General features: G+C 35.2%; 2 protein-coding genes across 2 annotated transcripts; one reads left to right on the top strand and one right to left on the bottom strand.

Moving 5' to 3' along the window:
* Window positions 1-3,884: 3,884 nt before the first annotated feature.
* LOC147389313 (uncharacterized) lies at window positions 3,885-5,102 on the bottom strand. The gene has a single exon (XM_086419102.1). It carries the CDS (start codon window positions 5,041-5,043, stop codon window positions 3,928-3,930), a length of 1,116 nt encoding a protein of 371 aa, XP_086275228.1. The 5' UTR covers window positions 5,044-5,102; the 3' UTR covers window positions 3,885-3,927.
* A 3,847-nt stretch (window positions 5,103-8,949) lies between these two features.
* LOC147389312 (uncharacterized) lies at window positions 8,950-13,033 on the top strand. Its single transcript, XM_086418931.1, has 2 exons — window positions 8,950-9,616; window positions 12,087-13,033. The coding sequence occupies exons 1-2, from the start codon at window positions 9,098-9,100 to the stop codon at window positions 12,894-12,896; spliced, it is 1,329 nt and encodes a 442-aa protein (XP_086275057.1). The 5' UTR covers window positions 8,950-9,097; the 3' UTR covers window positions 12,897-13,033.
* The last annotated feature ends 2,203 nt before the right edge of the window (window positions 13,034-15,236 follow it).

Genomic DNA, 15,236 nt, shown 5'->3' with positions numbered 1-15,236 from the left:
GGCTTTGCTTATAGGTATTTCAAAGCTTCTAAGGGGCTAGGCAAGGAGACTCCCTTTCTCTAGGTCTCTTTATTCTCTTAGAAGAGGTTTTAAGTTGGGGTATTTACAAAATTATGGATTTGGGATTGGTGGAGCGCTTTGTGGGATCTCATCGTATGGTAGCTCTTCATTTATTATTTGCAAATGATATCTCCATTTTCTCTAAATCTCCAGCAAAATCTTTGGAGAATCTGACGTTGTTCCTGAATGAGTACAAAAGGATTTCAGGCTAGACAATTAATGTTGATAAAAATAAATTCTTCTTATCCCGGGATGCTATAAACTCCAGAAGAACTTTAGTTCAATCTATTATTGGCTTCGACAAAGATTTTCTCACATCTCATTATCTGGATGTTCCTCTTGTTAATTCAAGGCTCTAAAGAACCAATTGCTCAAATCTTGTTGGAAAATTACTAAGAAAATTGATGGTTGGAAGTCTAAACTTTATCTAAAGGTGGTAGGCTGACTTTGCTTAAACATGTTCTTGGCTCTTTCCTAATTTACTGTCTCAACATTCTTCCAATTCCTAAATCGATGTCATTCATGATGGAAAAACTCTTTTCAAATTTTATTTGGGAAGATGATTCTAAAAAGATGCACCATGTTGGTTGGGATAAAACCACTTGACCTAGGGTTGAAAAGGGGTTTGGTCATTCATCGTCTGGAAGATATTTACAAGGGAAGAGTCTTTACCATGCTAAGGACACACAATCTTCTTCCTTGATTTGGAAATCTATGGTCAAGATGATGCCTATTATGCTTCGAAGCCCTAGATTCTTGATTGGTTATAGGGCTTCGATCTCTTTCATGTTTCATAGTTGGGGAGGTGAAGGTGCTCTGGTAGAGCTTTTTTCTCAAGCTGCCAAATCTCAAAGAAGTTTGGAGTATTCACAGTTTAGACATCAAAAAAATAGATTGGATATTTGGGAATGATGTTGATCAATTCTGTACTCAAATTGAAGTCACCAAAATTCTTTGTGATAGGCTAGTCTGTATTCCTAATTCAAATGGGTTGTTCTCGTCGTCTTCAACTTGGCATTGCATAAGGAATCAGGGTCCTCAAATCAGATATTCGAACTCAATCTGGCTTTCTCATATCCCTACTAAAATTCAATTTTTTAATTGGAAGGTGATGCATAAGGCGATTCCAGTTGATATGATTGGAAAATGAAGAGGCTCGATTTTAGCTTCCCTTGCAAACGAAATGAGGAATCCATTTCTCATCTTCTTTTTGAATGCGAATTTAGTAACAGGGTGTGGCGCCATTTATGTGGTACTCATAAGTTTGATATGCCAAGGTGTGTGTCTTCCCTAATTTCTTGGTCAAATAACTCACGGAATCTCTTAGCCAAGATCATGCCATGGATTGCTACTTGGGAAATATGGTTTGCGAGAAATTTTACTATTTTTGATGGCATCTCGAGGTCTATGGAAATCGTTATTTCCAGAATCTCTCATTTGATTCATGAGTTAGTTACACTATTTAATCATCTTTTTAATCGGCCTTTATGTGTTGTTGTTGTTACTTGGTTTAAACATCCTCCTCATTGGTTGAAGTTAAACATTGATTAATCTAGCCTTGGAAATCCTAGTGAATATGGCGTTTGCTTTATAATTCAAAATCACCGTGGAAACTTAATTAATTCTATTATTTTTACTTGGAGAATGGAACTAATACTTTTGTTGAATTCCAAAGCTTGCTTCTTGGGTTACAATTGATTCCCTTACAGAACTCTAAAATCTTCATAGAGATTGACTTTTCTCTATTGGTTGAATTGATGGAGGGAAGAAGATTTCCATGGGTGTTAGGTTGCACAGTATTGGTGAGGGTGTGACAACATCCCCACCAAATAGGAAGAGTTATCCTCGGCATTGATACCATTTGTAATACCTCAAGCCCATAATAGTACAATATTGTCCACTTTGGACTGAAATCTGCATAACTTTAAAATGTATTATACCATGTAGAGTATGGTTTGTCCTTATAGCTTAGGTTCTTAATGTTTTCTTTCCCAATGTAGGAGTATCACATTCCCCTTTGTCATTCTACCCCGCAATGTGATAGCTCCACTTCGACCCTTTGATCTCATTAGTCCTTTCCACGTCCAACTAGTAATGCACCAACAAGGCTATGAACAAAAATCTGATCCAATAAAGGTCTGATCCGGTACTTATTGAAAAATTTTCAAGTTAGATTCAATCCTTTCGAATTTGTACAAAATTGACCCCAATCAGGTCCAAACCCGATCAATTGGCAGCTCTACAGTCAATGACCGGTTTGATTCAAACCAATTTTACCCAAATGGAGCACCAAGCTCAAACGGTTGGGAATTTGGATGATCCAACTAGTCTAAAGTCTATTCAAGTCTATAGGAAAGGTGCAGACATGGCGTGTGCTTGTTCGTGTTTAAAACACATTAGGCTCCTAACTTAGCCATTTTTCTAGTCACACACAGCCAGATGTGTTTGTTCTCAATAAATATGAGCTATGTAGACAACATTGCAGATCATGAATCTTTGAAAAAATTTCTCAAGAAGAATTCCAGGTACCAAGTAAGGAATCTTCTTTTCCATGTAAAACTAATTTACAGGAAAGCAATCACAAGAAAGACTATATTAGTACACATGGCAAGATCCAGAACGATGTCTCGTTCCTATTCTCTATAGAACACTGTCTATGGACAAGATTTGGTTAGTTTTTAAAATACATAGGGCTCCTAAATAAGTTGTACACGGAGCCCTATGCATTTTAACTTCAAACAAAACATGCCACGTTATACCGTTTGTTGATGTAGGTTCGGGACACCGTTATGTAATCAACTAATTATGTGTATTTTGCATTGCATTCGGATTTGGAAAATGCTGAAATGACAAAAAGTATTTACTGCGATTCTCACAAGTCTGACGTGGGATGTGCACATAATTATAGATGTGTTTCCTCGTGATACGAGTAAAAATCATCTACAGTTATATATGCATGTCCACGTCAAAATTGTGATAATCACAGTAAATCTGTGTCACCCCAGCACGACTCGATTTATTTCCATTTTTCCAGTATTTAATAAGGAAAATGCTGAAATGATACAAAGTATTTACTGCGTTTCTCACAAGTCTGATGTGGGATGTGCACATAACCATAGATGTGTTTCCTCGCAATACGAGTGAAAACCATCTACGATTACGTATGCATGTCCATGTCAAAATTGTGAGAATCACAGTAAATACTTTGTGTCACCCCAGGACAACTCAATCAATAATCAAAGAAAATGATGGCGTGCATGCGTTGGACACTGTGTTCAACACTGCCTTACCGTTGATCTTTTATCTTGTATCTCGAGAAAAGACATCTATTTTTTTTTTTTATTATTGTCGGTTAGTCGGGGTATTTGAGGGACCCCGCCCATAGGATCTATTGTAGTTACTAGGAAAGAAATCTATGGTTATCAATGCACTGCCACGTCCAACACAATTTTCTTGAATTTCCCTCGGATCACACTCTCTCTCTCCTCCTCTCTGAGATATTTCTCTTTTAGTTTGAAAATAGGCGAAGAAATTCAATTCCACAACATTAAAAAGCTTGGTTGAAGGAGATCGATCATGAACTCCCCAACTTCTTTATTTATCTATTAATCATTTCTGTTCACATACACACTAACAACAACACCAACAACAACACGAACAAGACACTACTTAGCTAGAAGAAGACCATTACACCATCAGTTGGCCAAAGGGCACATACGAATTTGATTCCTGGTGATAAGGACAAGAGTCCTCAGAGTACTCAAACTCAGCAGCTCAACTACCACTTTGATTCGTGGTTAATCAAACGCACTATCAAAGTCGTGGTTGAGCTACTGAGTTTGAGTACTCTAAGGACTCTTATCCTTGTCACCCAGACATCTCTTTCTCATTCTTCTTCCCTGCAACATTCTTCTTCAACAGTAATGCATACTGAATTGCTACAAACATAAGCAAAGGAACAGCAACAATGAAAGCATCGAACCCGGCACTCTGTGCGAGTGTAATCACTGAACACACGTAAGAACCCACCATCGAAACCACTGAGAAAAGTAACAAAGCTTGGCCTAAAATCAGTTGAAATGATGTAAGAATTAACACTGCAAGAGATGCAAAAAAACCAGCCGAATTGAAGAACATGAACAAACGGAATAGCATCAGATGTTGATAGGTCTTGTTTTCGTTTTCTTCCTTGGTGACAGCTCTAGGAGGATTCAATCCTGCTTGGAAGGTGTTTCCTGCAATCAACACTGCAATTGATAACATTGCTATCAACTCCGATTGTACTTTCCAACGTTCTTCAGACTTGGGAGGCGAAACCAAAGATGACTCATCAAGCCATTTTTTGTAATAATTGTTGGATTTAATTATCTCTTTTCCTCTGAGTCCTCCTGCTTCTTGAAGCATCTCTTTAATTTCTAAATCAAAATGATTCGATGCGATGTCAAGAGGGGTGAAACCAGCTGTATTAACAGCATTAACTTGAACCCATTTAGTTATAAATGGGTCTTCTTTCATCAACAACTCAACAATATCTAAATGACCTTTGAATGTTGCCATATGCAAGATAGTGTTACCTTCTCTATCCTTGGAGTTCACCACCTGGTAGGGATGAATATCGAAGAGTATCTCACGTACAACATCGATTTCCCCTGCCATGACAGCACAATAAAGTGGATTTCTTCCTTCTCTATCTTTAACAAGACAAAGGGTTGTGTTGAAATTCATGAACTCTCTCACAATCTCATCATACCCATTTTCTGCAGCCAAGTGAAATGGGCTCAACCCATCGTCGTTTAACCTATCAACATAAGAAGGATTGGTTTTGATGATCTCTTTGACAGATTCAAGATTTCCATACTTACACGCTGTGTGTAGGGGAGTATCTCCACCTCCACTCATTAATGGTTTCACCATCCAGCAGTAAAATCTCTTAAACGCGTTGGTGCTCTCAGCAATCTCCACTCGTTCCATTGAGGACAACATACTTTGCAAATGGAGTTTCAGAAGCGTTTGTTCTGATTTTTTCAGATTTTTTAGATGCTTTTTATGACTTATTCTTTAATATTTTAGATGCAAGTAGTCGTCAAGTGACCTTCTATGTATGCTTTCACCTTGAGTAACAATTTCGCCATAAATTTTCTTTGTTATTCTAGATGTTTAAGTCAATTAGAAGTTGACACGTTTCTTCGTAATTGAAAAAAAATATAAATCTCTCTAGAAGACTTCATTTTCAATCGATGTGGACTCTTCAAATGCCAAGTAACAGTAATTTATTAAAATATATTTATGATCCCATCACACACAGCATTGTAAAACTCCTCAAGTTGGTGTAGATTTCCAAGTAGGTTTCCAAACAATGGACTTTTAGTGTAAGGTTGTTTCCTTTCCGGCATTTTCCTTATATTAAAGTATTTAACTTTTTCTCTTTGTTTCAATGCTTTAGTTTACATCCATTGACGCATTAATTATTTTAGGTGAACATCTTTATATATAATGTTTTGTATTGCATTAGGGATCGATCTACAAAATTTCCTAAGAGTAATCGCTAGGAGATATATCCCTCATCAGATGTATATTATTTTATTCAATATAATATGTTCACTTGCTTAGGAGAAGTGTTGAAAGAACCTTGCTTGAGGGACTTTTTTTAAATAATCCCTAAATTTTGGGTGGTCTCTTAATTGATCACTTAGTAAATTTGTCTGTTCTTAATAGTCTTTGATCTTATCTCCCACATTTCTCGTGATTGAATGCCATAATTATTAGAATTCATCGTTTTCATCCAAAAACATTAAATTTTGTGACATCTAAATTGAGTTTTGGAGACTTCATTCCATCAGAAAGGATTAAGAAAGGAAGAAGAAATCATTTTCAAAAGTTTTTTCAAATATTTTGAATATGTATTTAAAAAAATAAGGATTGTTTTCACTTTTTTTCTTAGTTTTTTGGTGAAAATCAATCAAGAACAATTCTTTTGAATTGAAATCATTTAAACAAGTCGTTATCTCAAGTTTTTAGTCAATCTTTCCATGTATTTTAGTCGAAAAACTTGAAAATTAAAAATAAGTGGGTTTAACCATTGTGGAGTTCATCACTTTTTATTTAATAAGTGATGAACTTGACAATAAATAAAAAGCATCGAATTCGACAATAAATAAAAAGTGGTGAATCGAACTCAACAGTAAATAGTGGTGAGTTCGACAATAAAAATTGTGAACTCGACCCTAAATAAAAAAGCGGTGAGTTCACTAATAATTAGGGATCCTTTAGAAATAAAAATAAAAGTTTACTAAATGTCCTATCAAGCTACCACGCAAAACTTAGGGACTATTTAGAAATAAATCCCTCTGCCAGGGTCCTTTAAATATTTAAGTAATTTTTCCAAGTATTTAACTTTTTCTCTGTTTTTTTTTTTTATCAGTAAGCTGGGGCTATGAAGGGCCCCACCCTATTTATTTAAAAAGGAGCTAAACTCTCAAAAATGTACAAGTATTTAACTTTTTCTCTTTGTTTCAAGGCATTGGTCCATTATTTTAGGCCAACATCTTTACATAGATTATAAAGTTGGAATATATAAATTTTGTAGTGCACTAGGGATCAATCTACCTAGTTTCAGATTTCATAAGAATAATCGATAGAAGTATTTATCCCTTATCAGATGCATATTATTTTATTCAATATAATATGTTCACTTGCTTAAGAAAAGAAAGAAAAAAATATATATTTATATCTTCATTTAAAATGATCCTCATGATTAGAAAGACCAATCAAACCCAAACTCGACAATTCAAATCGGATTAGGGTTTAGGGTGGGAATTTGTGTGTAATGTGCCTCTTTAAGGGTTGTGCGAGGGCTTAGCTTGGCATTCCTGAACCTGTCCATTGAAAGAATTGTATATTGGGTAGCATTTTGAGTCAATTGAATCAAATTTCCAACCAACTTCGTGAACTTAAATGATGTCTAAACCCGAGTCATCCCATATTTCAATAAAAATTAGTCAATTTAGTTGAGTTAACAAGTTTAATTTAAAACATATATATGTTGGATCCCTAGCCCCCATCGAAATTACACCATATGAGAAATGAAAAACTCTATAGCCGGTCCCCCCATTGGGGCGGCCAAGAATGTTAATCATAGCGGTAGCCTGACTAATAGATTCATGAGAAATAATACATATCCTTCAATATATATATATATTTTTTATGGGTAAGCAGGACTTAAACTCATGACCTCGAAGTTGTTTTGCAATCTTATTAGTCTGTTAATAAGAAAATGATTTTTCAGAAAAAAATTCACTCATTGTCATGATGTACTTCATTTAATGAAGAAAAATATGAATCAATCCAATGTCTACATGTAAAATCATTTGAGGAGACAAATGTCCTTACTCTATAGTAAGGGTGTCAATGGATATACTCAGGTACCCGATTACCTGATGTGCCCAAAACCGAATAGTTAATTTTGGGTCAATAGATATGGAGCCGATCATTTTTGGGTCCGGTCTTGGGTAGCAATATATCGTAAGGACCCAATAAGAATCGGGTCTCCATCGGGTAACCAACTAGTAACTTTATAATATTTATAAGAAAATTAGTAGCCTAATTAAATACTTAGAAAGAGATACAAAGACAAGATAAAGTCTTTAATTTTTGCCTTTACGGGAGATGCTTTAGCAAATTACTCGCTTCAATGTGAGCATCCTTCATTGTTTTTTATGAGGTAAATCTCCCCTTAATCGTGCAAAAATGCTATTTAGGAGATAAACTAGATCTCCCAGTTTCCAAAATTGTAAACTAGAGGTCCACTTGTAATTCTTCTGTCATTAATACAACCATTTGCTCACTTAGCAAAAAAAATACCATTTAAATGACAGATAAATGGTTCATGCTATAATTATTTACGAATTTGTTATCAAAAGTTTGATTTACTTGAAGAATTTATTTTTGATCTTTACTTTCAATTGAGAAATTACAAGTTAAAATATTACATTTCTTAACAACTTCCATTATATCGGATATTCATATTTTTTTATCTCATTCCAAAGAACATTATTTATCTTAGTGGGTACCCAATGGGTATCAGATATTTGTAGGCTCAGTTCTAAGTCTCTTATTTAGGTTCTGGCTCTCGGTATATTTTCTCAATTATAAAATAGAGATATTTTATGCATTAATTTCTTAAGTGGCATGTATTCAAGTGTTAAAGGAGGGTTTCAATCTTCAAGTATATAACTATTTTTTCAATTGATGTCAAAATCTGTTTGAGAGTATTTGAGTTTGACTCGTCCGAGTTGAATGTGGATCAGATCTTAAAATCCAATCCATAAAAAAGCCTCCTTCAGTACGCTTTTTGTAAAGAGGCCTCTATGTGCATTATCAAAGTCGCCCAAGTCACATATGAAGACAAATTATTATTTATAAAGTTTTTTTTATTTTTTATTTTTTATTTTTGCTATGGTACCATCAATATTATGGACTGTTGGATACAGAAACACTGACGACTAAAATAATTAGTGTACAACGTCATTATCTCCTCGAATTTAGTCTTCTAATGTGAATCCAATATGTTTAACCGACTGATTGACACGCCTACCTATAGTCTCAATTTTAATATGGAAATGGCATCATTGTGACTTTGAAAATTAAAACTCCACCACTAACGTTGAATTAGTCGTGATAAACTGACTCGAAAAAAATCACTCAAAATTAACTTGTTAATGTGGCATGTGCACAGAAGCATTGATCCTTTTTTTCTCGAGATACACCAGAAAAAATCTTTGATTTAGTACACAATCAGCAAGTGAAATTGGAGTGGTTTTTTTCAAGTCAATTTATCACAATTCTTTATGAATTTTGGGAAGCAACATGGAACCATCCAATATATATATATATATCTCCTTGGTGGGGTCAGAACTGACTTTCTAGAAACATTTGGTTTCTTTGCCAATAATATCAAAACTAATGGAAGAAAATGTAAATAAATCTAAGTTAATATGATCAAAAATATCTCCTGCAAAGTCACAAACAGCAGCAAAAGATGGCCAAAGTTAAGGAGTTGGTGGAGGCCATTTATGCAAATAACAAAGCTAAATTTATTTCCTTAATCGAATCTAACCCAGATTTGCCTAAGGAACTTGCAGTAGCAATTGAAGAGAATTCAGAAAATTGGGTGGAGTACAGGTATGGAGTTAGCCCTATTCACTTTGTTGCAGCAAATGGTGATGAGGAGATCCTCAAGAAACTGGTGCAACATATGCCCAACCTATGCCAGCTAAAAGGTAGGGATGATCACCGAACCCCACTCCACTGGGCGGCCAGTACAGGGAGAATCGATAACATGTTAATAATTCTCTTGGCTTGTCCGGAAGCTATTCAAGACGTAACAGTTTCGGGTAAAACAGTTCTTCATATTACTCTGGAGCATAAACACTGTGTTGCGTTTGAATGGTTGTTGAGAGAGTTGAAGCAGATGAAACAAGAGCACCTTCTTGTAAACCAGACAGATCGACATGGTAACACGCTCCTGCACCTTGCAGTTTCCATGAAACTACTCCAGGTAACTTCTCATCTGTCTATCTCTTAATTTCTTGTGTTGTCTTGTAGTCTACAACTCTCTTTCTAGTATTACTATCCTTTTTTCCCCCTTATTTTCTTAATTTTCTTGATTTATTACTTGTTATTTGTTCTACCTGATAGACACCAAGAAATGTTGAAAACTCGAGAATCATGTTGGATGATTTATCTTGTAACTGTTCTTTTGTGTAACTTTTAATAAAAAAGAAAAAGAAAAATAAAAAATCCCCCCTCCCGTTTTCCCTCTCCCTCCCTACCTCATGGAGATTGCACATCATCATCATGATATGTAAAATTAAAATGACTATCACATGTGATTCGAGCAGGTACCAAATAATCAAAACTCCCCCCTATGATTCAAGCAGGTACCGAATAATCAAAACTCCCCCCCCCCCCCCCCCCCCCCCCCCCTCTCTCTCTCTCTCTCTCTCTCTCTCACCCACCTTTTTTTTGATCGATGTATCCTCTTCCCCTATTTTCAATATAAGAATCTAAATCAAACAATATTTCGTCTCACTTGATCACTAGTCGTTGAGAGATTATTATTGTTATGAAAAACACTCACCTTACTGTTTATTTTTTGATCCGTAATCTAGGATTAAAGGGATTACACCCTTTCAATCAATTTGAAAGTCACATTACTTTATGAGACAGGCATTTCCTTACTAAGTTAGTAGACCGCACCACCTTGTTGTATCCAAACACATGATTGGATGCCGCTGCGAGATGTAGAGCAGAAAACTTTAACAGCTTTCAGAAAAATAAGTTATTTTTCACTGTTGAACTTTAATTTTGAAATACGGAATTCAGTGGACGTTCATTTTTTAAATCTTGGATCAAGCACAGGTTTTTTTTTTTAACTGAATTTTTTTGCATGAAATCAAAAGGTTTATGATGTTGGACTGACAATGTGGCACTCCATGTGAATCAAAAGGTTGTTGTTTTTGTTGTTGTCAAAAGTGCGGATTTTAGGAATAACGTAACATGGGATGATACTAAGTGGAATGTGGAATTTGTTTCTGGGAGGATAAATTGGCTTTGCCAAGTTTCAGACTTGTAAAATAGGGGATTCCCCTTGTATCTTCTTCTGATTAGTACAATTCTGCCCATTTAGCACCAAAAAAAAAACATATGTAGTGGAATGTGGAAATCAATTATAGCTCAGTTTGAAAGAATTTACAGGTTGAGCAGATATGAAATCAATTCAATTAACATGAGACATGGCTTTGGACAGAATTGATGGAAGATTATATGACTTCAGTTGACCAAGTTTTTGGATTTGACTGTGATGATGATGACAATACCAAATACAAATATAATTATAAATAGTCACCTGGAAGCTCAATTTAGTCATCGATCAAGTTCACTTGATGATTCATGGGTCGACTTAAGCAAGTTTTTTTTTTTTATATTTAATTTTAAACATGGATTCGGCTTTGATTGTAAATAGAGTCAAATGGGCTAAAATTCCAGGGAGATTAGAATTTGGGACAGTGGATGCAGATAATTCGTATTGCTTTAGCCACATTAAACTGGACTGTTCTTCACGTTTGGAGACAACGTAATTCAGCTGTGGATACACTAGTAAATTTCGCCATAAGAAGCCAAGCTTCCTGTTGCTATGATTCTATTAATAAGCTTCTCTTGATTGCAAGAAAGTGCTTTTGGGGGGATAGGTTAGCTTTGCCTCAAGTGAGGATTGTAAACTAAAAGGACTCACCCTTTGTAATTTCAGGTTGGTTTTAATATATTTCCTTTGCTTGCCTGGCAAGAAAAAAAGGTAACCTGAGAACATGGACCCATTATCCAATGAATATGACATGTGGCGAGATGTCGAGATGATGAACTTCTGAATTGAGCCAGCCATGATCAGAACTATGTATCGTGATCATTATATTCTGGTAGGGATTAATTTTAATTCGATTGAGGCTTTAATGTCTAGAATTATATAAAGATTATATTTGGAATTTACCAAATCTCTTGGTTGTCCCTTAGGGAATTTGTAAGGTTATTTTCCTTTGATTCCAATTTTTTTTTTTTTTTGTTGTTGTTGCAGGCAATGCCCTGAATCTCTGTAAATTTTCCTATTATTATGATATCTCTTTCCTTCTGCAGCAAAAATAAATAAATGTGGATCAACTTATCCCTTATTATTGTAAAAATATCTGACATTTTACCCTTTCTGAGTGAACTCTTCTTAGAGTTCTTATATTTTCACCACCAATTTCATGAAATGAGGGATTTTAAACCTAATTTGAAATTGATTCTTTGGAAATTGGGTTATAGAGGTTGTTAATGAAGGAAAAGGAAAAGGAAAGAAGATCGTAGAATTTGATGGGATGAATAAGAAAGTTGAGTTACATCCAGGTTTACATATAAGTAGTTCTAATGTCAAGTTGGTACTTGACTTCATATATGTGCAAATAACTAATAGTCAAGTAAATATTTTGCAGGCCGTGCATGCGTTGCTTAGGGTGGTGCATGTAAACGCCACAAATTCTGATGGACTCACTCCTTTTGACCTCTTACACCAAAGCCGGTATGAATCAGGTGATGATAAGGTTATTAAGGAAATCCTTCTAGGTGCTGGAGCTACTAGGGGGCGTCTAAGAGCAATTGCACAGCCCCAACCACAACGTCGATTGAACTTCAATGAAGCATTACAGAGGTTTATCTTACAGATACCCATGGAAATATGGCCTTTCATCTTTCTGATAGTCGGAATACTAATCCAATTTGTTTTTCAAGTTGCAACCAACTCTGCAACAATCTTTAAGCTCGAACACTCAACTAGAACTAGCGTCTCAGGCCATCCTGCATACCACATCAAAGAGGTGATTTTAGGTCATGATGGATCATCAAGGGTCTTCTACCTCATGACTCTCTTGACATTTGTCATGATTGTGGCCACTTCATTAACCAATATCTTCTTGTTCAAAATACCTATGGGAAGGTTCCTCGTAGTGGCTTTGTTTGCGCTCTTGATCTCTTATGGGATAATAATTGCAACGAGCATGCCGAGTTTCTTCGTAATCATTGGCACCTTTCACATTTCCATTTCCTGGCTTACCTGGTTAGCAGCTATTTTCTTACTTCTCTTGGTGGCTCTAGCTAAACACATTGTGGTGTTGCTTGCACGCTTTGCACTACTATTCTGTATTGCAATGACGAGGATGTTCACGGACATGGGTGTAGTCTGGAATGAAATAAGGGGGAAGGTCCAGGGACGAGGAAGGCCACTGAATGATACTGGTAATCCCTAAGAGGATTCCAAGGATAAAAGTTCAGTATGTTGCAACTTGGTTTCACTAAGCAGGCAAAGTGATTAATAGCTATTATATAAATTTGAGTATATTTCTAAGTGCTTTGGTGGCTTTTGTACATACTTTCTTTAATTAATAAGCGTACTATATGATTACATGTTTATGAAAGCATATGATAATATATTTTGATGGGTTTGCCTCGAATTTGGAATGTAAATTAATCTCTCTTCTCAATCAATATATTATGATCCCTTATTTAGCACCAAAAAAAAAAAATAGGATTACATGATTTTATTTGAATGCTTTGTATTCCATATTTAGGAAACATAAAATTTGGTAAGCCCATTTGGTCCCCAATAAAAGCTAGCACTCGTCACAGATATAGGGACATATAGGAATTCGATCTCTAAGAAGAGACCAATGGAAGATAATTTATCTGCTGGTTTGTTACCTTCCCTTAAGGTGTGAGCAACCACCAAGGAAAACCAGCACCATTTAGAGCTTTATATAATAAAAACGTGTCCATAGATTTCGTTAATATTGATACCTTTACTTCCTATGGGTATTAATTTAAGACCTTAAGGTACATATCTAATCTGATCCATCAACATTTAGTTTCCTCCACCATTGATTTGATCCGCTCTATATAACCATTAATCTTATCATATGATATTTAGTAGCTCTAGCTAGGTGGGTCTAATCTGCAACATCGAAAGACTCGAACGTCTGGAATTGCTCGATACCTCAATTATATTCTTGCTTGGATGAACAATTTGGTTTACTTACTAGACCCACCTAACGACATTCCCAATCACCATCTATGTTGAAGCTTCTTCCCCCTACGGGTATCTCAGGGTTCTTTCTAAACCAAATGTCCCAAAGAATTGACCAATGGGTTAGATTGAGATATTCTCCTATTTTGAATTCTCCAAAGCTGCAATGGTCTTCTACTTAAATTCAATGCTCTTCCCAGTTCCCACTTCCAAAATACTAGAAAGAAGTTGCATACTTCCTTTACTAAGTTGCATTTAAAGAAAAGGGGTCTAATAACTAGAATAATTTCTTTTCTTTCTAACCAAATCTACCGGGCAAGCTGGGTACAAGAATTTCGATCCAAAGTGGTATATATTTTGTTGGTCCATTTGATTTCCAAAGAGCAGCCCAGGATGTTCATTTTTTGTATTCTCGTGTGTAATTCCCCTCTTTGTTTTTTTTTCAACATAGGGTGCGATTCTGAATTGACATCTTACAAAAGTGCCCCCAACACTACGCTGTGGTGGTGTGCACAGAACCGTATATCTTTTTCCTCGAGATATGACTATTACACACTCAAGGACAATCTTTATATAAACAGTGTTTCAGAAATTTGTCAGTGTAGCACAGCTCTCTTAAACTAGCACGTTGAAACTGAGAGAACTTGTTGGCAACTCGGAATACAGCAAAAAATCGATTTGTGAAAAATTCAAGCTCTATTCGATTTTTAATTGTAAAAATTCAGTAAAAAATTCAATAAATGGAAAATATGTGGCATATGCTTCATACAGGTATCATCCGTCTCATTTCAAAATTTTGAAAATCAAAAATTTGATAATATGATAGTGATATTAATAGTTATGTTGATGATGAAATTGATGATGATATATTGGTGATGGTAATAATGATGGTGGTGTTAATGAGTGTATTGAAGTTATTGTTCTATTGGTTTATAAAAGAAATCTAAAGTCAAGGGACAAATCATCAATTTAGAAATCTCAAATAAATGTAGAGGGCCCTAATTAACACTATTTTTTAAAGATAAAATGGACATTTATCACGTAAAAATGTGGATTCCTCCAAAATTTTGAAGCATGACCGCTTCAAAGTCAACTTGTACTACACATCACAACTTACAAATTACACTTTGCAACATACAACAAGTTATAATTTTCCACCGAGTTTTATAAAAATTCGTAAAGGTCATAAAATTTGTTTAAAAAAATGTGATTTATTCTTTTTAAAGTTAAAATGTGTGATTTATTTAAAATAATTCAATGATCCAAAGAATTATACTTTCATTGAAAGGAAAAACAAAAAATTCGTAAGTTTTTTAAGAATTAAATGGGAGATTGCTAACAAGGGACGAAGTCATGCTCCACTTGACTTTATTAGACATTGGTTCAACACTGTGATGACATGGCAATGCACATATAATCATAAATTTCTTTTCTCCATATACAAGTTAAAAATCAATGATTTTCTATGTACTGCCACATCAGCACAGTGCTGAACCCAGTGCACAATGGAGTCAGTCCAGCATTTTCCACCATCCAATGTGGGGAAACCTAATCCGAAACAACCATA

This window comes from Akebia trifoliata, chromosome 12, assembly GCF_017979445.1.
Source record: "Akebia trifoliata isolate Shusen 1 chromosome 12, ASM1797944v1, whole genome shotgun sequence".
NCBI classification, from domain to species: Eukaryota; Viridiplantae; Streptophyta; class Magnoliopsida; order Ranunculales; family Lardizabalaceae; genus Akebia; species Akebia trifoliata.
The sequence above is the reverse complement of the archived record's forward strand: the minus strand, read 5'-3'. Positions and strand labels throughout refer to the sequence as shown.

Bases quoted from the DNA above. Each gene is read 5' to 3' on its own strand.
- LOC147389313 (XM_086419102.1), bottom strand. From the start codon at position 5,043: ATGTTGTCCTCAATGGAACGAGTGGAGATTGCTGAGAGCACCAACGCG.
- LOC147389312 (XM_086418931.1), top strand. From the start codon at position 9,098: ATGGCCAAAGTTAAGGAGTTGGTGGAGGCCATTTATGCAAATAACAAA. The intron at 9,617-12,086 runs GTAACTTCTCAT...AATATTTTGCAG, and splicing joins TTTCCATGAAACTACTCCAG to GCCGTGCATGCGTTGCTTAG.